Source organism: Mobula birostris, chromosome 4, assembly GCF_030028105.1.
Source record: "Mobula birostris isolate sMobBir1 chromosome 4, sMobBir1.hap1, whole genome shotgun sequence".
Lineage (NCBI taxonomy): Eukaryota > Metazoa > Chordata > Chondrichthyes > Myliobatiformes > Myliobatidae > Mobula > Mobula birostris.
The window spans coordinates 55,208,688-55,229,449 of NC_092373.1; the positions used below are offsets into that span (position 1 = coordinate 55,208,688).

Below are 20,762 nucleotides of genomic sequence, written 5' to 3' on the forward strand. Positions count from 1 at the left end.
ATCTAAATAACTATTGACAAATAGGCAACTTATAACCTTTAACTGAAAACTACTGAAATATTCAGACTTTGGCTTAACATGGACATGTCATCCCCAAGTTCCTTATTTCAGGTTGTTAGGTCCCAAGCCCAAGTTTTGCTCTTGGACAGCAGAAGAATTGTCTGAACTTGGATCTTCCTGACCCCCATGTTCTTTCCTTAAAGATGTGATAGGTTACACCTTTTCAGGAGATGGGTTATCCTGGATATTCCTGTAGGCAAAATAATGACGGGGGAGCCCTGTGTAGAGTAAGTTTTCGGAAGTGAAGAATTGCAAAGATGACAACTGGGAAAATGGATCAAGATATCGCAGGTGGAATTCATCTGGGAATGTGGGCCATGAAATTTAACTCTGACAAGTGTGTGCTGTTTCATTTTAGGAAGTTAAAGCAGACTAGAGCTTGTCAGCAGAGGGTAGGGCCCTGGAGAGTTGTAGAGCAGAGGCACCTAGGAGCAGAAGTGCGGCGTTCTCTGAAAATGACAACATACAATAGGTAGACAGGTTGTTAAGTAATGCCATTGGCATGCTTGCATTTGTCTTCATCTGTCAGGACATTGAGTACAAAAGCTGGTACACCATGTTAGCTGTACAAGATGTTGGAAAGAATACACTTAGGAGCACTGTCTGCAGCTCTGGTTACCTAGATATAGAAAGGATGTCATTAATCTAGAAAATGAGCAGCCAAGTTTCACAAGAATGTTATTGGGATTGAAGTGCTTGAATTAAATGGAGGGAGTTGATAGGATAGGACTTTTTCTCCTTTGAGTGCTGGGGGGTGATCTTATAGGGGTACAAAAAACCATGAGGGCACAGATGAGGTGAATGGCCACAGTCTTTTCCTGGGGATATTACAGTCCAAAACTGTGGGGTTTAGTTTTAAAGTGAGAGTGGAAAAATTTAAAGTGGACTTGCAGGGCAAGTGTTACCACACAGAGATCAGTGAGTATATGGAACAAGATTCTGGAGGAGGTGGTAGAGGCAGGTAAATTTACAATGTTTAAAAGATAATTAGACTAATAAATGGACAGGAAATGTTGAAAGGAATATGGGACAAATGCAGGAAAATAGGACCAGGCAGGTTGGCAACTTGGTCAGCATGGATGAATGGCCCGAAGGGCCTGTTTCACCAGTGTATAACTCCAGAGCTCTATGATTGGTCAAGGACTGATGGGCCCAACCCACTGACTTGTGCAGGACAGACATAACGAAAGCTACTCTTTCTATTATACCTCTGAGTAGTCAATGCAGTCTTAACCAGGCTCAATCCAATTCCTGCTGCATCAGTGTTCAGAGTTTAAATACTCGTTTACAATTAGTATGGCACTTAAAGATAGGTAGAATAGAAGTTAAAACTGGATTGCTGGACAGTTTGACAACAGACTCCAGAAAGTAGATAAGTTGTTTGGCAGCACTGGAAAATTCTTATCCTGTATTTGTACCATTTCTGACCAGAAATGTTTGGTGCCAACATTAGTAATGAACAGATAGCAGAGAGAAAGAGTAATAAAAAGTAAGGTTTTATATTTTTTACTACTATATTTTTTTCCAGAAAATACCAAACACAATAAAGATAACCAATTGTCCATTTTCATAAAAACTAAATGAGAAAAGAACAATCTTTTTAAAAATTACATTTAAAATATCCGTCAAATTGGAATTCTCAAAAATGACCTAACTATCCACACAGTAACCTTAACTGAATTAGTAGGAATAACTAATTTTGGACTGATTCAAACAACTTTACAAAGTAGATCACGACTTTTGTGTTGTTGGAACTGAAAGGATATTCCTGTCGACGGGGCAAGAGTTGAAACCTGCCAGCACTGAGCCTTTAATTGGAGTGGTGGGTGCTGAGGATGTTACCTGTGGTTTCCTGTATTCCAAAGGAGAATTGCTGAGGAGTTTATGAATTACCCTGAGATTTTTGCTAGAAGAGCTGAAGAGTTTTATAGTGATGCCTGTTAATCTATGGTGTGATTGGGATTTTGAAATATGGAAATGGATCTCAACCTATTCTCACTACCCTTTCAATGGGAGGGGGGCACAGAATTTACATAATCACAACAATCTAGGCTTGCAGCCAGTTCTATGTAAACTATGGTTTAGTTCAGTAGAAACAAATGCTTGCAATGTTCTTGCTCCTGAATTAAGGCATTTAAAGCTGCAATTACTGCAATGCAAACCTGCATTGTGGCATTATTACTGCTCACTTCTCTCTTTCCTGGTATTTCGCGCATTGAAGAACAGGATTGATTCCCAGTAGTGTAAATGCTTCACCAAAACATAGTCACTCCTTCCCTACTTACCTAAAACACGAGAAGGGGCTACTCAGCCCATTGGGTCTAAGGCAGATCCCAGGAGAACAATACTATCAGTGCCATTCTTCTCTCATTTGCCAATCTCCGCTCTCACATGCCAATCAAACGCCCTTCTGATACTTTTGCCATTTACCTACCCAATGTGTAACTTATAGAGTAAGTTAAGCTCTGAGAGAAAATGAAGTACCTGACAGGAAACCAAGGAGAGAATGTGTGAACATGACTCAGACATTCCGTGGGATAATTCCATCACAAAGAGCATTCTGAAGGAAGAGTGAGGCAACCATGGCTGACAGGGGAAATCAAAGACAGCGTAAACGCAAAAGAATGGGCATAAAATATCGCAAAAACTATTGTGAAAGTAGAGGGTTAAGAAGCTTTTCAAAATCAGCAGAGGGCAACTAAAAAACCAATAGTGGGAGAGAAGATGAAATATGAAGGTAAGCTAGCCAATAATACAAATGAAACCAGCAGATTTTTCAGATATACAAAGAGTAAAGGGGAGGTAAGAGTGTTTATTAGACTGGTGGGAAATGTCACCAGACAGGAAATAGTGGGAAACAAAATAATAGTGGCCGAACTGAATAAGTACCATGAGAAAGTCTGCAGATCTTGGAAATTCAAGGCAACACACTTAAGAAGCTGGAGGAACTCAGCAGGTCAGGCAGCATCAGAAGGGTCTCGGCCCAAAACATTGACTGTTTATTCATTTCCAAAGACGTTGCCTGACCTGCTGATTTCTGCCAGCATTTTGTGTGTGTAGAACTGAATAAGTAGTTCGCATCTGTCTTCACTGTGGAACACACCAGCAATATCCCAGAAATTCAAGACAGTCAGGGATCAGAAATGAATGTGTTCATTATTACTAAGGAGAAGGTGCTTGGGAAGCTGAAAGCTCTGAAGGTCGATGAGACATCAGGACTAGGTGGACTATACACAAGGGTTCTGAAAGTTATAGGTGAACAGATTGTGAAAGAATTAGTAGTGAGAGTCCGTAGATGTTGCTTACTCGGATTTTCAGGCCTTATCAAGGTAGAAACATAGAAACATAGAAACATAGAAAATAGGCGCAGGAGTAGGCCATTCGGCCCTTCGAGCCTGCATCGCCATTCAGTATGATCATGGCTGATCATCCAACTCAGAACCCTGTACCAGCCTTCTCTCCATACCCCCTGATCCCTTTAGCCACAAGGGCCATATTTAACTCCCTCTTAAATATAGCCAATGAACTGGCCTCAACTGTTTCCTGTGGCAGAGAATTCCACAGATTCACCACTCTCTGTGTGAAGAAGTTTTTCCTAATCTCGGTCCTAAAAGGCTTCCCCTTTATCCTCAAACTGTGACCCCTCGTTCTGGACCTCCCCAACATAGGGAACAATCTTCCTGCATCTAGCCTGTCCAATCCCTTTAGGATTTTATACGTTTCAATAAGATCCCCCCTCAATCTTCTAAATTCCAACGAGTATAAGCCTAGTCGATCCAGCCTTTCATCATATGAAAGTCCTGCCATCCCAGGAATCAATCTGGTGAACCTTCTTTGTACTCCCTCTATGGCAAGGATGTCTTTCCTCAGATTAGGGGACCAAAACTGCACACAATACTCTAGGTGTGGTCTCATCAAGGCCTTGTACAACTTCAGTAGTACCTCCCTGCTCCTGTACTTGAATCCTCTTGCTATGAATGCCAGCATACCATTTGCCTTTTTCACCGCCTGCTGTACCTGCATGCCCACTTTCAATGACTGGTGTATAATGACACCCAGGTCTTGTTGCACCTCCCCTTTTCCTCATCGGCCACTATTTAAATAATAATCTGTTTTCCTGTTCTTGCCACCAAAGTGGATAACCTCACATTTATCCACATTAAATTGCATCTGCCATGAATTTGCCCACTCACCTAACCTATCCAAGTCACCCTGCATCCTCTCAGCATCCTCCTCACAGCTAACACTGCCGCCCAGCTTCGTGTCATCTGCAAACTTGGAGATGTTGCATTTAATTCCCTCATCTAAGTCATTAATATATATTGTAAACAACTGGGGTCCCAGCACTGAGCCTTGCGGTACCCCACTAGTCACTGCCTGCCATTCTGAAAAGGTCCCGTTTATTCCCACTCTTTGCTTCCTGTCTGCCAACCAATTCTCTATCCACATCAATACCTTACCCCCAATACCGTGTGCTTTATGTTTGCACACTAATCTCCTGTGTGGGATCTTGTCAAAAGCCTTTTGAAAATCCAAATATACCACATCCACTGGTTCTCCCCTATCCACTCTACTAGTTACATCTTCAAAAAATTCTATGAGATTCGACAGACATGATTTTCCTTTCACGAATTTGTGCTGACTTTGTCCGATGATTTCGCCGCTTTCCAAATCTGCTGTTATCACATCTTTGATAACTGACTCTAGCATTTTCCCCACCACCGATGTTAGGCTAACCGGTCTATAATTCCCCGGTTTCTCTCTCCCTCCTTTTTTAGAAAGCGAGGTTACATTAGCCACCCTCCAATCCTCAGGAACTAGTCCAGAATCTAAAGAGTTTTGAAAAATTATCACTAATGCATCCACTATTTCTTGGGCTACTTCCTTAAGCACTCTGGGATGCAGACCATCTGGCCCTAGGGATTTATCTGCCTTTAATCCCTTTAATTTACCAAACACCACTTCCCTACTAACATGTATGTCCCTCAGTTCCTCCATCTCACTGGACCCTCTGTCCCCTACTATTTCTGGAAGATTATTTATGTCCTCCTTAGTGAAGACAGAACCAAAGTAGTTATTCAATTGGTCTGCCATGTCCTTGCTCCCCATAATCAATTCACCTGTTTCTGTCTGTAGGGAACCTACATTTGTCTTAACCAATCTTTTTCTTTTCACATATCTATAAAAGCTTTTACAGTCAGTTTTTATGTTCCCTGCCAGTTTTCTCTCATAATCTTTTTTCCCTTTCTTAATTAAGCCTTTTGTCCTCCTCTGCTGGACTCTGAATTTCTCCCAGTCCTCAGGTGAGCCACTTTTTCTGGCTAATTTGTATGCTTCTTCTTTGGAATTGATACTATCCCTAATTTCCCTTGTCAGCCACGGGTGCACTACCTTCCCTGATTTATTCTTTTGCCAAACTGGGATGAACAATTGTTGTAGTTCATCCATGCGATCTTTAAATGCTTGCCATTGCATATCCACCGTCAACCCTTTAAGTGTCATTTGCCAGTCTATCTTAGCTAAATCACGTCTCATACCTTCAAAGTTACCCTTCTTTAAGTTCAGAACCTTTGTTTCTGAATTAACTATGTCACTCTCCATCTTAATGAGGAATTCCACCATATTATGGTCACTCTTACCCAAGGGGCCTCTCACGACAAGATTGCTAATTAACCCTTCCTCATTGCTCAAAACCCAGTCTAGAATAGCCTGCTCTCTAGTTGGTTCCTCGACATGTTGGTTCAAAAAACCATCCCGCATACATTCTAAGAAATCCTCTTCCTCAGCACCTTTACCAATTTGGTTCACCCAATCTATATGTAGATTGAAGTCACCCATTATAACTGCTGTTCCTTTATTGCACGCATTTCTAATTTCCTGTTTAATACCATCCCCAACCTCATTACTACTGTTAGGTGTCCTGTACACAACTCCCACCAGCGTTTTCTGCCCCTTAGTGTTATGCAGCTCTACCCATATCGATTCCACATCCTCTTGGCTAATATCCTTCCTTTCTATTGTGTTAATCTCCTCTCTAACCAGCAATGCTACCCCACCTCCTTTTCTTTCATGTCTATCCCTCCTGAATATTGAATATCCCTGAATGTTGAACTCCCATCCTTGGTCATCCTGGAGCCATGCCTCTATGATCCCAACTATATCATATTCATTAATAACAATCTGCACTTTTAATTCATCCACCTTGTTACGAATGCTCCTTGCATTGACACACAAAGCCTTCAGGCTTGCTTTTGCAACACTCTTAGCCCTTACACAATTATGTTGAAAAGTGGCCCTTTTTGATTTTTGTCCTGGATTTGCTGGCCTGCCACTTTTACTTTTCACCTTACTACTTTTTGCTTCTACCCTCATTTTACACCCCTCTGTCTCTCTGCACTTGTTCCCATCCCCTTGTTGTGAGCTGACCTCCTCTCTCCTAGTCTCTTTAATTTGATTCCCACCCCCCAACCATTCTAGTTTAAAGTCACCTCAGTAGCCCAAACTTGAATCCCTGCCCCCTGCTCCAATCCCTCAGCCACACATTTATCCTCCACCTCATTGCATTCATACTCTCACTGTCGCGTGGCACAGGCAGTAATCCCAAGATTACTACCTTTGCGGGCCTTATTCTCAACTCCCTTCCTAGCTCCCTATATTCTCCTTTCAGGACCTCTTCCCTTTTCCTGCCTATGTCATTGGTACCCATATGTACCACGACCTCTGGCCCCTCACCCTCCCACTTCAGGATATCTTAGATGTGATCAGAAATATCCCGGACCCTGGCACCAGGGAGGCAAACTACCATCCAGGTCTCTGGACTGCATCCACAGAGTCGCCTATCTGACCCCCTTACTATCGAGTCCCCTATTACAACTGCCCTCCTCTTCTTTTCCCTATCCTTTTGAGCTACAGGGCCGGACTCTGTGCCGGAGGCACGGCCACCGTCGCTTCCCCCGGGTAAGCTGTCCCCCCCAACAGTACTCAAACAGGAGTACCTATTGTCAAGAGGCACAGCCACCGGGGTACTCTCTATTACCTGACTCTTCCCCTTCCCCCTCCTAACCGTGACCCACTTGTCTGCCTCCCGTGGCCCCGGTGAGACCACCTGCCTGTAACTCCTCTCTATCAACTCCTCACTCTCCCTGACCAGACGAAGGTCATTGAGCTGCAGCTCCAGTTCCCTAACGCGGTCCCTTAGGAGCTGCATCTCGGCGCACCTGGCGCAGATGTGGATGTCCGGGAGGCTTGGAGACTCCAGGGCCTCCTACCTCCGGCACCGAGAACAACAAGCTGCCCTCACACTCATACTGCCCTTCTCCTCAAATAACAACAAAAAATGAATACCAAACCTTCCTCGCCTCGCCCGTTTCCGCCTAAGCCCGGTGAGCCAAAGCCCTTAAGCCTTCACTCTGCTCCTGGCTCACTCCGCCGCCACAAACTATGCTGCCCGCTATATAAGGCTCTGTTCCTTTTAAATCTTCCGCGCTTCACTGCCCGATGTCACACGCCTGCGCAGTCCCGCCTCTCTGAACGCCGATGGAAAAAAAAACGAAAAATTCAAAAATGGCTTCATCCACACTGCATATGAGGCTGCTAAACAAGATAGGAGCCTGTAGTGTTAAAGGAAAGGTACTGGAATGGACAGATGATTGACTGACTGGCAGAATGCAAAAAGTGGGAATAAAGAGGACCTCTACAGGTTGGCTGTCTGTGACTAGTGGTGTTCCACAGGGATCATTGTTGGGTCTGCTAATTTTCACATCTGCAAATGGACTGGATGATGGAATTGATGGCTTTGTAGCCAAATTTGTAGGTGATATAAAGGTAGGGGCAAGTAGTGTTGAGGAAGCAGGGAGTTTGCAGAAGGAATTAGACAGATTGGGAGAATGGGCAAAAACTGGCAAATGGAATACAGCACAGGGAAGTGTGTGGTCATGCACTTTGTCATAAAGGCATAGCCTATTTACTATTGGATGAGAAGTCAGAATTTGAAGGTGCAAAAGGACTTGGAAGTCCTATAGTGCAGGCTGCCCTTAAGGTTAGCTTGCATGTTGAGTTGGTTGTAAAGGCAGCAAATACAATGTTATTATTCATTTCAAGAGGACCAGAATTTAAAAAAAGCAAGGACGTAATGCTGAGGCTTATTAGGCATTTCTCAGACTACATTTGGAGTTTGTGAGCAGTATCGTGCTCATATTGTAAGAATATGCTGGCATTGGATCGGGTTCAAAGGAAATTTATGAGAATGTTTCCAGGGATGAGTGGTTACATACGAGGAGAGTTTGGTGGCTCTGGGCCTGTACTCACTGGAGTTTAGAAGGATGAGGGAGGGATCTCAATGAAACCTACCAGATTTTGTATGACCTGGACAGAGTGTATATAGAGAGGAAGTTTCCAGTAGTACGAGAGTTTAGGACCAGAGAGCACAGATCAAAATAGAAGAACATCCCTTTAGAACAGACATGTGGAAGAATTTCTTTAGCAAGAGGGTTGTGAACCTGTGTAATTCTTTGCCCTTGACAGTTGTGAATGCCAAGTTACTGGGTACAGTATATTTAAAGCATAGGTTGCTGGGTTCTCAATTAGTAAGGGCATCAGAGGTTATGGAGAGAAGGCAGGAGCATGGGGTTAAGAGGGAAAAATAAATCAGTTATAATTGATTGGTGGAGCAAACTCAAAGAGCCAAATAGTCAATTGCTGCTTCTATACCTTATCTCAAAAAGTTGCAAGGTCAGGATCAAATTGGGCCCTTTGAAGCTGCTATCAGAGGTACTAACAACTCTGCCCCCATTTTTCCTTGAAGTAGTAAATAAGGAGTAGGAGCTTTATCAGGAGCACATTTGTCCTGTAGTAATGACAAGTTAAAAAAATTGCCTCACCTAAGTTTGCAAAAATGGTAGGAAAACAGTATAATGTTTAAATTCTAAGGATTATTACTGTACACCTGAAGCATTTCAATTAAAATAGAGAAAAATAGTTGTGTCACGGGTGTAGTATCATTTAGATTGAGAACTGTAATTTAAGGAGATGTCTCTTTCAAAAATAAAATAGAAAGGGAGAGTTTTGAGAGACCTGTAACAATCAGGACAGCAGAAAGTAGTAATTAGGACAGCAGTGAAAGAGGACTTTTAGTTCAAAAATTCACTTTGTGTTGCTGTAAAATATATATCTAAGGACAGTAAACATTTCTGGGCTGTTTTTAGATCAAGGAGTAAGTGGTTATGGTGTTTAATCGAGTGTAAGGGGATCAGAGGGATGTGACAAACAGAAGTGCCTCTTTAGAGTTCACACGGATTGGATGAATTGGAAAATGAGCAAGGTCAGAAGTGGAAATGTTTGCCCATGACTGAACGATGTTCATTTGTAAACCCTTTCAGCATTTTTGTCATTTGGTACAAGTCCTGGAACTCCCCTCCAAACAGTATTGAGCGACTACTTTCATTAGAAGGGTTGCCACGGTTCAAGGAAGTGGCTCAGCACCACCCTTCCATGTGTGATTAGACAAAGGCAAATAACTTCGGCTTTGCCCAAAAAAATGAATTTAGAAGAAAGAGGTTAATTTCTGGAGAAGTACGTTAAGGAGGCAAGTAGGAAACAACCTATTTGGGGAGCAAACAAACCAGCAAACAAGCAGTCAGACCTGGCTAACCAGGTAAGATAATTAAGGACAGTTAATCAAAAAACTTAAAATATTGTCAAATAAGAGTAATTATTGGAAGAGGGAGAGCTGTAAAACCAATTACAGATGAATAAGACATTGGCAGAACAGAAACAAAATTTAAAAAAAAACAAAACTGAACAATGGAACTTTCCAGACCTTTGAGCGAATTTGGAAATTCCAACGTTAACACCACTGATCAAGAGACACAGGATGCCTGTGCTTAACCACTAGGCTCTCTGGGAAGCCTCTCGGGGTGGGTAAGGATGCTGTACACATCCCCAGATTTCCCAAGACTCCAGCTGGGAACTACAATATGTTCACAAAAAATAGACCAGGATAAATCTCACATGAGCCCTTTGGGGCCACTCATTTCCAACGGAGAGAACAGAATGCAGACAGGGTAATAAGTGACTGCCTTTTAATTTGATTTAACTAAGATTAAGTTGTTGAAGAAGTTGCTCACAATCACCCCCACCAGCTCAAAGACAATTTGGAATGGGCAATAAATGCTGGCCCTGTTGCATATGCTCAGATCCTGAAAAAGATTACTAAGTCGGTTTTGTATTTATGATTTTAACGATGTTTGAGCATGCTTGATATTTTCATTTTGTCTTTTTGTGCTTCTATATATATGAATGACAAAGATGCTTGGAACATTTAATTTCAGTGACAAATTTGACAGTTAATAAGTCTCACCAGTGTTTTTCTGGGGGCTACTGTTATTCTGGGAGTAGGATCTATTACTTTTGTTCAGAGAATTGTGGTGCGCAGAGTATTTCCGATTAACTGGAATCAGTTTGCCAGGAGACTTTGCTCACAGATCTGCTCCACGACAGTTCTGGCTCTTAGAGGGAGGTCAGTATTTAATAGAAGCCCAGGCTCACTGAAGGAAGCACCACATTTATTAAAGCTATCGTGTAATGGAATATCTGACACCCTATGCGTTACTAGTCCGGGAAAATGTCATGGCAGGGCTCCATCAGGATGAGAGAACTCGTCTAGTGAGGCATTATGGGTGGAACTGAGAAATAAGAGAGCTATGGCCACTTTAATGGGGCTATATTACAGACCATCAAACAGTTCTAGGGATTTTGAGAAACAAATCTATAAAGAGTCCGTTGCAACAAACATAGGGTTGTTATAGTAGGTGATTTTAACAATCCACATATTGACTGGTATTCTCATACTGTAAAAGGACCAGATGGGATAGAGTGTGTTCAGGAAAGTTTCCTTCTTCAGTATGTAGACGTCCCAACAAGAGAGCGTGCGCTCCTGGGTCTGCTATGAGGGAATGAGACAGGGCAGGTGACAGGTGTATGTGCGGAGGCACTTCTTGCATTTAGTGACCACAATGCCATTAGCTTCAAAGTAAATGTGCAAAAAGATAGGTCTAGTATGCAGGTTGAGATTTTAAATTGGAATAAGGCCAATTTTGACGGTAACAGAAATTATCTGGCAAGTGTGGAATGGGCCAGGCTGTTTTCTGACAAAGGGGTACTTGGTAAGTGGGAGGCTTTCAAAAGTGAAAATTTGAGAGTACAAAGCTTGTTTGTGCCTGTCAGAATAAAAGGTAAAAGTCAAGTAGGTAAAAAAAAAAGTGTAGGGATCCTACACCAGGGCCTGACAAGGTGTTCCCTCGGGTTTTCAAGAGATATTGAGGCTCTGGTTAAGAAAGAAAGGTCATAGCAGGTATAGTCAGGTAGGAACAAATGAGGTGCTTATGGAGTATAAGAAATTCAACAGAACACTTAAGAAAGAAATCGGGAGGGCTAAAAGGTGGCATGAGGTTGCTGTAGCACATAACGTGAAGGAGAATCCTACGGAATTCTACAGATATGTTAAGAGCAAAAGGATTGGAAGGGACAAAATTGGTCCTCTGGAAGACCAGAATGGTAAACGGATGGGGGAGATATTGAATAAATTTTTTTGCATCTGTATTTACTCAGAAGATGGACACAGAGTCGATGGAAGTGAAGCAAAGTGGCACAACTTCATGGACCCAGTACAGATTACAGAGGAGGAGGTGTTTGCTATCCTGAGGCAAATCAGGCTGGATAAATCGCCAGGGCCTGACAAGGTGTTCCCTCGGACCCTGTCAGCATGGCTTTGTGTGTAGCAGGTCATGTTTATAGAGTTTTTCAAGGAAGAGACTTGGAAAGTGGATGAAGGCAAGGCAGGGGATGTTGTCTACATGGACCTTAGCAAGGCATTCGACAAGGTCCCACTTGTGAGGTTGGTCAAAAAGATTCAGTTGCCTGACGTTCAAGATGAGGTAGTAAATTGGATTAGACATTGGCTTTGTGGGAGAAGCTGGAGTGTGGTAGTAGATGGTTGCCTCTCTGACTGGAAGCCTGTGACTGGTGGTGTGCCACAGGGATTGGTACTGTGTCCTTTGTTGTTTGTCATCTATATCAATGATCTTGATGAAAATGTGGTGAACTGGATCAGCACATTTGCGGATGAGACCAAGGTTGGGGCGTGAGGTAGACAGTGACGAAGCCTGTCATGGGTTGCAGATGGATCTGCATTAACTGGAAAAATGGCAGATGGAAATTTTTGCAGACAAGTGTGAGGTTTTGCACTTGGGTAGGACAACCTGAGTATGTCTTACACAGTGAACAGTAGGGCAGTGAACTGGGGTGTGCGGTAGAACAAAGGGACCTGGGACTACAGGTCCATAATTCGTTGAAAGTGGCATCACAGGTAGGTAGGGTTGGAAAGAAAGCTTTTAGCATGTTGGCCTTCGTAAATCAAAGTATTGATTACAGGAGATGGGATACTATGTTGAAGTTGTATAAGATGTTGGTGAGGCCTAATTTGGAGTATTGTGTGCAGTTTCGGTCACCTACCTACAGGAAAGGTATAAACAAGGTTGAAAGAGTATCGAGAAAATTTGCTGGGTCTTGAGGACCTGAGTTAAAAAGGAAAGACTGAAAAGGTGAGGACTGTACTCCTTAAAAGAAGAAGGCTGAGAGGAGATTTGATAGAGGTATTCAAAATTATGGGGGGTATAGACAGGGTTAATGCAAGCAGGCTTTTTCCGCTGAGATTACGTGGGACTACAACCAGAGGTCATGGTTTGAGGGTGAAAGGTGAAAAGTTTAAGGGGAACATGAGGTAAACTCAGAGGGTCATGAGAGTGTGGAATGAGCTGCCAGCACAAGTGGTAGATACGAGCTCAATTTCAACATTTAAGTAAAGTTTGGATAGGTACATGGATGGTAGGATTATGGAAGGCTATGGTCCTATTGCAGGTCAATGTGAGTAGGCATGGACTAGATGAGCTGAAGGTCCTGTTTCTGTGCCGTACTTCTCAAAAGAAAAAAAAGCCACTGTGCATTGCATTTACCTTCTTATAGTGAATTGTCTGGATCATTGCTGTTTCAAAGCTGTGGGTTCCCTTTAGCTGTGCCTTTTCCCACAGTGCTTTAAGAACTTGTACTGATGCATCCTGGGTAGATAAGGGCTTTGCAGAATAGCTCTGTGAAGGAGAGGAAGATACACATTGGTAGGTCATGTGGCTGACTTATTTAAATCAAAATGTAGGAATACTCAGAATTACAAGGTCTTTATTACAAGAAATTGCAATTAGCTTTATACCTTGCAGTCAAATTAATGCAATTTCTTCAGCAAATATTCTGCAAGGCTTGCGGGCAAAATAAAATTTTAAATAAGAGCACATTATTGACCAAGGCTGTAATTATTTACAGGGTTCAGTCATTTTTAATATTAGTACATATAGACAGACAAACGAAATGATTGAATTAACCTTGTGCTGATTTCAATGTACCATTTAAATTACCTTTCAGAGTAAATTTAGAATGGAAAGAATTGAGTCTCCAAGAAATAGCAAAATAGAATACAAGTGAATGGCAACAAAATGTAAAGTGGAGGAAAAGGCTCATGGTAAACCAGAGGACTGGGACATTTTTAGGATCCAATAGCAAGGCTCATGGTAAACCAGAGGTCTGGGAAATTTTTAGGATCCAATAGCCTACCTTGCAGTAAACCAGAGGACTGGGAAGTTTTTAGGATCCAGTAGCAGAACTGAGAAAATGAATTTTGAGAGAAAACTTGCATGTTGTATTAAAACAGTGATCATTTCCGTGGACAGATAAATGGGAAGAGGATGCCCAAGGTAAATGTAGGGCCTCCAGAGAACAAGGCCAGTGAATTACTAACTGTAGGCAAAGAAATGACAGATTGTTCAAAAAATAGAGGACATTGGTACTCCACCAAAGATATTAGTTGGGCTAATTTCAAATGACATGATACTGTATTGTTATTTAGGGGCTAAAGGTGGACAAGTCACCAGGATCCAATGGACTGCACATTAGGGTTTTATTGGAAGTGGCTGCAGAGGTAGTGGTCCCACTGGCTGAAAAATTTCAAAACCTGCTGAACTCCAGGAGGGTATCAGTAGACTGGAAAGGAGCCAGTTTGACCCCCTTGTTCAATAAAGAAGGCAAGCAGAAGGCATTAAACTGCAAGCTGGTTAGTTTAACAGTTTTTATTGGCAAGCTGATAGTGTTAATAATCAGAGAAAATAGCTAAGCATTTCAGAAAGGTGAATGTAAAGGGTTGGTACAGTAGCATAGCACTTAGTGCAGTGTCCTACATTGCCAGCGATTAGGGGTTCAATTCCCCATTGGTTTCAAAAAGAAGTTTGTGTATTCTCCCCATAATCATGTGGGTTTTCTCTGGGTTCTTCAGTTTCCTCCCACATTCCAAAGACGGACAGGGTTAATAAGTTGTGGGCATGCTATGTTTGCGCTTGACGATGGCAACTCTTGCAGGGTGCCTCCACCACGTCTTTGGACTGTATTAGTCATTGACACACACAACGCAGATAATCTTATGTCTCGATATACACACGATGAATAAAGTTAACCTTATCTTAATCTTATGATTTTATGAAAGCTAAATCACATTTGACACGTTTGTTTGATTTCTTTGTGGATATAACAAGGAGAGTTTATAGTTGAAAACCTGTAGATGTAGTCTATTTAAATTTTCAAACAGCATTTAATAAGGTGCCATATAAGAGGCTCATTCATAAATTAAAAGCATATGGTATCTGAGGAAATTTGTTTGATTGGATTGAAAATTTTCTGCCTCATAGAAAAAAGATGGAATAAATGTGTCCTTTACAGACTGGAAAGGGATAACTAGTGGAGGATTACAGGCCTATTTATATTAACAATTTGGAGGAAGGAACAATTTGTGAGGTTTCCAAGTTTGCTGATGATCTGACAATAGATGGAAAATCATATTGTGATATGGATATTGTGATTCTGCAATGGGGTATAGATTGAGTGAGCAGGCAAAAGACTAGCGTTTAATGTAGGAAAGTATGGGGTCAAGTATTTTGCTAAGAAATTGAAACATAGATTGTCATTCTATGTGGAGAGAGATCAAAGGCAAAATATAATGTAATTACCATAACTTGTATGGATATCAATGTTAATTTATATTTATTGTAAAGAGAGAAAGCCATCTTAAGCTAAAGGGACGTGCTGAAAATTGTAACACTGAAGTTAATGTCTACAGATGAGGGAATTTTGGTGCTAAGAAGCTGAATTAATCTGTATGAAAAATAAATAAGGGGTCAGATCATGCTGACTGATCATTGTGGAGCATCAGTTCAAAAACGTGCACTGTTTAACAGTTACCTTCAATCCCTACCCTGTTTTCTGGTTTGTATCCTACTTCCTATCCCTTCTCCATGACATTATCCACAGTAAAACATTATATTGAAGGCAAATATGAATCTACTGCATTATTTTTGTAACTCTATCTGTTACTACTTCAACAAGTTCAATGAAACAACTTTGGAAAGGTATTTACCTGTTGGGAAAGAAACAAGATATAGATCCAAAGCTGAGGCTGATCAGTGTTGAGGATGAAGCTGGATTTACTATACAAGCAGTAAAATCCTTTCTGTGGACAGCTGAAGAGTACTTTTGCTACACATCCACTGATGGAACCTACACAGAAACAATGGGAAATTGACAGAACTTTCACTTGAGTACTTTAATACCAAAGATTATTAAAACTATGAAAAAATAATGTTTGGTTGAGGAAGAAAAACACCTAGTCTTTGATTAAAGCCCCTGCACTATTTTAAAATGATTTTGGTGAGAGCATATATGTTTTTTGTTTCTTGCTAATCTAAATGTTAAATCCCACTCCCCGCAGGATGCCATTGTGCCCTTTTTTTCTCCTGGTAGTTTCACAAAACAGTGGAGCATAAACCTTTATACTGAAAGGTAATGATGTTTCTTTTTCTGTAAGTACTAATAACTTCTTTGACTTTATACATTTAAACCACTGCAAAATGAACGGCTTTCATCCTGAGACTTTGGAGGCCATTGTAAGGACTCTTCATTTTGTTTGTGCTTTTCCCTTCAAAGCTGGCTTTCAAAGTTTTTTTTTAGAAACTTGACATTTATGTAACAAGTCTGAATGCTCCTTGTTGCTTCAGGAATGTCTTAAAATCTAAAACCATCTACTCAATCCTTTTTGTTGGCTGGACATGACTTTTGTTGATTGCCATCAGAAGCTTTCCAATTTAGATTTCCAGGGCAATCGCCTCTCATGCCCTTTGAGATTTTCCACACTGACTGGTCTGAGCATTTTATTCTGAGTATCTAATGAAAAATACGTTCTGTGTCCAAGGCTCTTTGTTATTAGTTTGTAGAGATCTGAAACATTGCAGAGCTGTGTCAAGTAGAATGACAGCTGACAGTTTCCTCAGAATTACTTGTGGCTTAACTCAACCAGGACCTAGGTGCATGCAAAAATAGCAACAGAATTTTGTATCAGAAATGTTGCCTATGCAGAATACTATGGAAAATCTGCAGAGAATTCTAATTTTAATTGTGTGAAATATTTATGCAATGTTCCAGAAACTTATATTTAAAATCTACAAATCATCTCCATCAGAACTGGTGTCCTGTAGCACTCACCTCAATAATAACCAAATGCTTTGAGAGGCTGGTCAATGACTACGTCTGTAGCATGCTGCCACCCATACTGGACCCCCTACAATTCGTCTACCAACACAACCAATCCACAGATGACGCAATAGCCACAGCTCTACACACCGTCCTTACACACCTGGAGAAGAGGGATGCTTATGTGGGAATGCTGTTCTTGGACTACAGTTCAGCATTCAATACCATAATTTCCTTCAGGCTCGACAAGAAACTCAGAGACCTTGGCCTTAACCCTGCCTTGTGCAGCTGGATCCTGGACTTCCTGTCAGATCGCTGGCAGGTGGTAAGAGTGGGCTCCCTAACCTCCAACCCTCTGACCCTCAACACAGGAGCCCCCCAGGGCTGTGGCCTAAGCCCCCTCCTTTGCTCTCTGTATTCCCATGACTGGGTCGCCACCCACAGCTTCAATCTGCTAATTAAATATGCAGATGATACTACATTGATTGGCCTTATCTCAAATAATAATGAGGCAGCCTACAGAGAAGAAGTCATCACCCTGACACAGTGGTGTCAAGAAAACAACCTCTCCCTCAATGTCACAAAAACAAAGGAGCTGGTTGTGGATTACAGGAGGAATAGAGACAGGCTAACCCCTATTGACATCAATGGATCTGGGGTTGAGAGGGTGAACAGCTTTATACACATCAGCAAGGACCACACTTCATCTGTACATACCAGCTGTGTGGTGAAAACGATGTTTCTTTCACCTCAGATAGTTGAAGAAATTTGGCATGAGTCCCCAAATCTTAAGGACTTTCTATAGGGGCACAATTGAGAGCATCCTGACTGGCTGTATCATTGCCTGCTATGGGAGCTGTACTTCCCTCAATCGCAGAACCTTGCAGAGAGTAGTGCAGACAGCTCTACATCTGTGGCTGTGAACTTCTCACTATTCAGGACATTTACAGTGACAGATGTGTAAACAGGGCCTGAATTCATTGGAAAGCCAAGTCACCCCAACTACAAACTGTTCCAGCTGCTACCGTCAGGGAAACGGTACTGTAGCATTAAAGCCAGGACCAACAGACTTCCGAACAGCTTCTTCCACCAGGCCATCAGGCTGATTAATTCAAGCTGACACAATTGTATTTCTAAGCTATGTTGACTGTTTTATTGTATATCTTACTGTACATACTATTTATTACAAATTACTATAACTTGTACATTGCACATTCAGACGGAGACGTAACATGAGGGTTTTTACGCCTCATGAATATGAAGGATGTAAGAAATAAAGTCAATTCAATTCATCAGCTCCATCAAGGACACTAACCTCCCCACCATTAATGACCTTAAAAAGGCAAAGCCTCAAAAGGGCAGCATCCATCATTAAGGACCCCCACCACCCAGGACATGCTCTCTTCTCATTACTACCATCAGGGAGGAAGTACAGGAGCCTGAAAACATACACTCAACATTTTAGGAACAGCTTCTTATATATTTATATTTCTATATAAATATATACAGTATGTAATTCTTATTGTAATTTATAGTATATTTTATGTATTGCAGTATATTGCTGCCACAAAACAACAAATTTCATGACATACGTCAGTGATAAAAAACCTAATTCTGAAATCATTTGAAACATAGGCTTAAGTGCAATAATTAAATTTAAAATGCTTCCTGATTCTCCCTGCTGTAGCTGGCACTTGCTACAAACCTGGGTCTTGAACTTCACACATAATGGAACTCGGCCCTTTGGCCATGTTGTGTGTGCTGACCATGATGCCTGTACATGATCCATATCCCTCCATTGCAATTTCATGTGCCTCCCTAAATGCTACTACTTTATCTACAAACCCGTTTGTACTTCCACCGCCACCCCTGGCAGCACCATCCAGACACATACTGCTGTATGTGTTCAAAAAACACCTTGCCCCACACATCCACTTTTAAATTTTTGTCCCTCCTACCTTAAAGCTAAGGTAAAGTATATGACATTTCTACACTGGGAAAAAGACTTTGATTATCAACCCTATCTATGCTTCATAACTTTCTACACTTCCAGCAGGTTGTCCCTCAGTTTCTGATGCTCCACAGAATGCACATTTGTCCAACCTCTCCTTGAAGCTAATACTCTCTAATCCAGGCAGCACGGCGAAGCTCACCTACACAGAGTAAAAAACAAGCGGGTAGATTTGTAAAAAGGTTACTGCTTTACCATCAGTTGCTTTATACAATTGCTCAAGCCAAAATTAGCAGCATTCTACTCTGTACCAATGTGAATAAATGGAAGAAATTTAAAAAATAGTGAAATAGGCCCAGGACGCATACCACCAGGTTCAGGAAGAGTTATTATCCCTCAACCATCAGTTCTTGAACCAAAAGGCATAACATCACTCAACTTCACTTCTCCCATCACTGAAATGTTCCCACAACTTATGGACTCACTTTCAAGGACTCTTCATCTAATGTTCTCAATATTTATTGCTTATTTATTTATTATTATTTCTTCTTTTTGTATTTACACAGTTTGTTGTCTTGGACCATAAGATATAGGAGATATTCGGCCCATCGAGTCTGCTCCGCCACTCAATCATGGGTTGATCCAATTCTTTCAATCATCCCCACTCCCTTGCCTTCTCCCCATACCCTTTGATGCCCTGGCTAATCAAGAACCTATCTATCTCTGCCTTAAATACACTCAATAACTTGGCCTCTACAGCAGCTCGTGGCAACAAATTCCACAGATTTACCATCCTCTGACTAAAGTAATTTCTCAACATCTCTGTTCTAAATGAGCGTCCTCCAATACTGAAGTTGTGCCCTCTTGTCCTAGACTCCCTTACCATGGGAAATAATTTTGCCATATCTAATCTGTTCAGACCTTTTAACAGTCAGAATGTTTCAATAAGATCCCTCCTCATTCTCCTGAACTCCGGAGAATACAGCCCAAGAGCTGCCAGACTTTCCTCATACAGTAACTCTTTCATTCCTGGAATCATTCTCATGAACCTTCTCTGAACCCTCTCCAATGTCAGTGCATGCTTTCTAAAATAAGGAGCCCAAAAATGCACACAATACTCCAAGTGTGGTGTCACAAGTGCCTTATAGAGCCTCAACATCACATCCCTGCTCTTATATTCTACACCTCTGGAAATGAATGCCAAAATTGCATTCGCCTTCATCACCACCAACTCAACCTGGAGGTTAACTTTTAGGGTATCCTACACAAGGACTCCCAAGTCCCTTTGCATCTCTGCATTTTGAATTATCTCCCCATCTAAATAATAGTCTGCCCATTTATTTCTTCCATCAAAGTGCAGGACCATACACTTTCCAACATTGTATTTTATTTGCTACTTCTTTGCTCATTCCCCTAAACTATCTAAGTCTCTCTGCAGGCTCTCTGTTTCTTCAACATTACCCACTCCTCCACCTATCTTTGTATCATCCGCAAATTTAGCCATAAATCCATTAATCCCATAGTCCAAATCATTGACATACATCATAAAAAGCAGCGGTCCCAATACCGACCCCTGTGGAACTCCACTGGTAACCGGCGGCCAGCCAGAATCGGATCCCTTTATTCCCACTCCCTGTTTTCTGCTGATCAGCCGATGCTCCTCCCATGGACTCTTACCTTGCTAAGCAGCCTCATGTGCGGCACATTGTCAAAGGCCTTCTGAAAATCCAAGTACACCACATCCACTGCATCTCCTCTGTCTACCCTGCTTATAATTTCTTCAAAAAATTGCAGTAGGTTAGTCAGGCAGGACTTTTCTTTCAGGAAACAAAGCTGGCTTTGGCCTATTTTGTATTGTACCTCCAGGTATTAGAAACATAGAAAACCTACAGCACAATACAGGCCCTTCAGCCCACAAAGCTGTGCCGAACATGTACTTACCTTAGAAATTACCTAGGCTTATCCATAGCCCTCTATTTTTCTAACCTCCATGTACCTATCCAGGAGTCTCTTAAAAGACCCTATCATATCCGCTTCCACCACCGTCGCCGGCAGCCCATTCCACACACTCACCACTCTCTGCATAAAAAAAAACTTACCCCTGACATCTCCTCTGTACCTACTTCCAAGCACC

The 20,762-nt window shown here is 41.7% G+C and overlaps 1 protein-coding gene across 8 annotated transcripts in view; it reads right to left on the minus strand.

Moving 5' to 3' along the window:
* The window catches only part of veph1 (ventricular zone expressed PH domain-containing 1), a 264,566-nt gene that overhangs the window by 37,041 nt on the left and 206,763 nt on the right, over positions 1–20,762 (minus strand). For all 8 annotated transcript variants that reach the window (XM_072255372.1, XM_072255375.1, XM_072255378.1 and 5 more), the window contains 2 exons: positions 15,569–15,708; positions 13,071–13,202 (listed from right to left, as the gene is read on the minus strand). In XM_072255372.1, the coding sequence (XP_072111473.1) occupies positions 13,071–13,202; positions 15,569–15,708 (272 nt within the window). The remainder of the gene's footprint in view (positions 1–13,070; positions 13,203–15,568; positions 15,709–20,762) is intronic.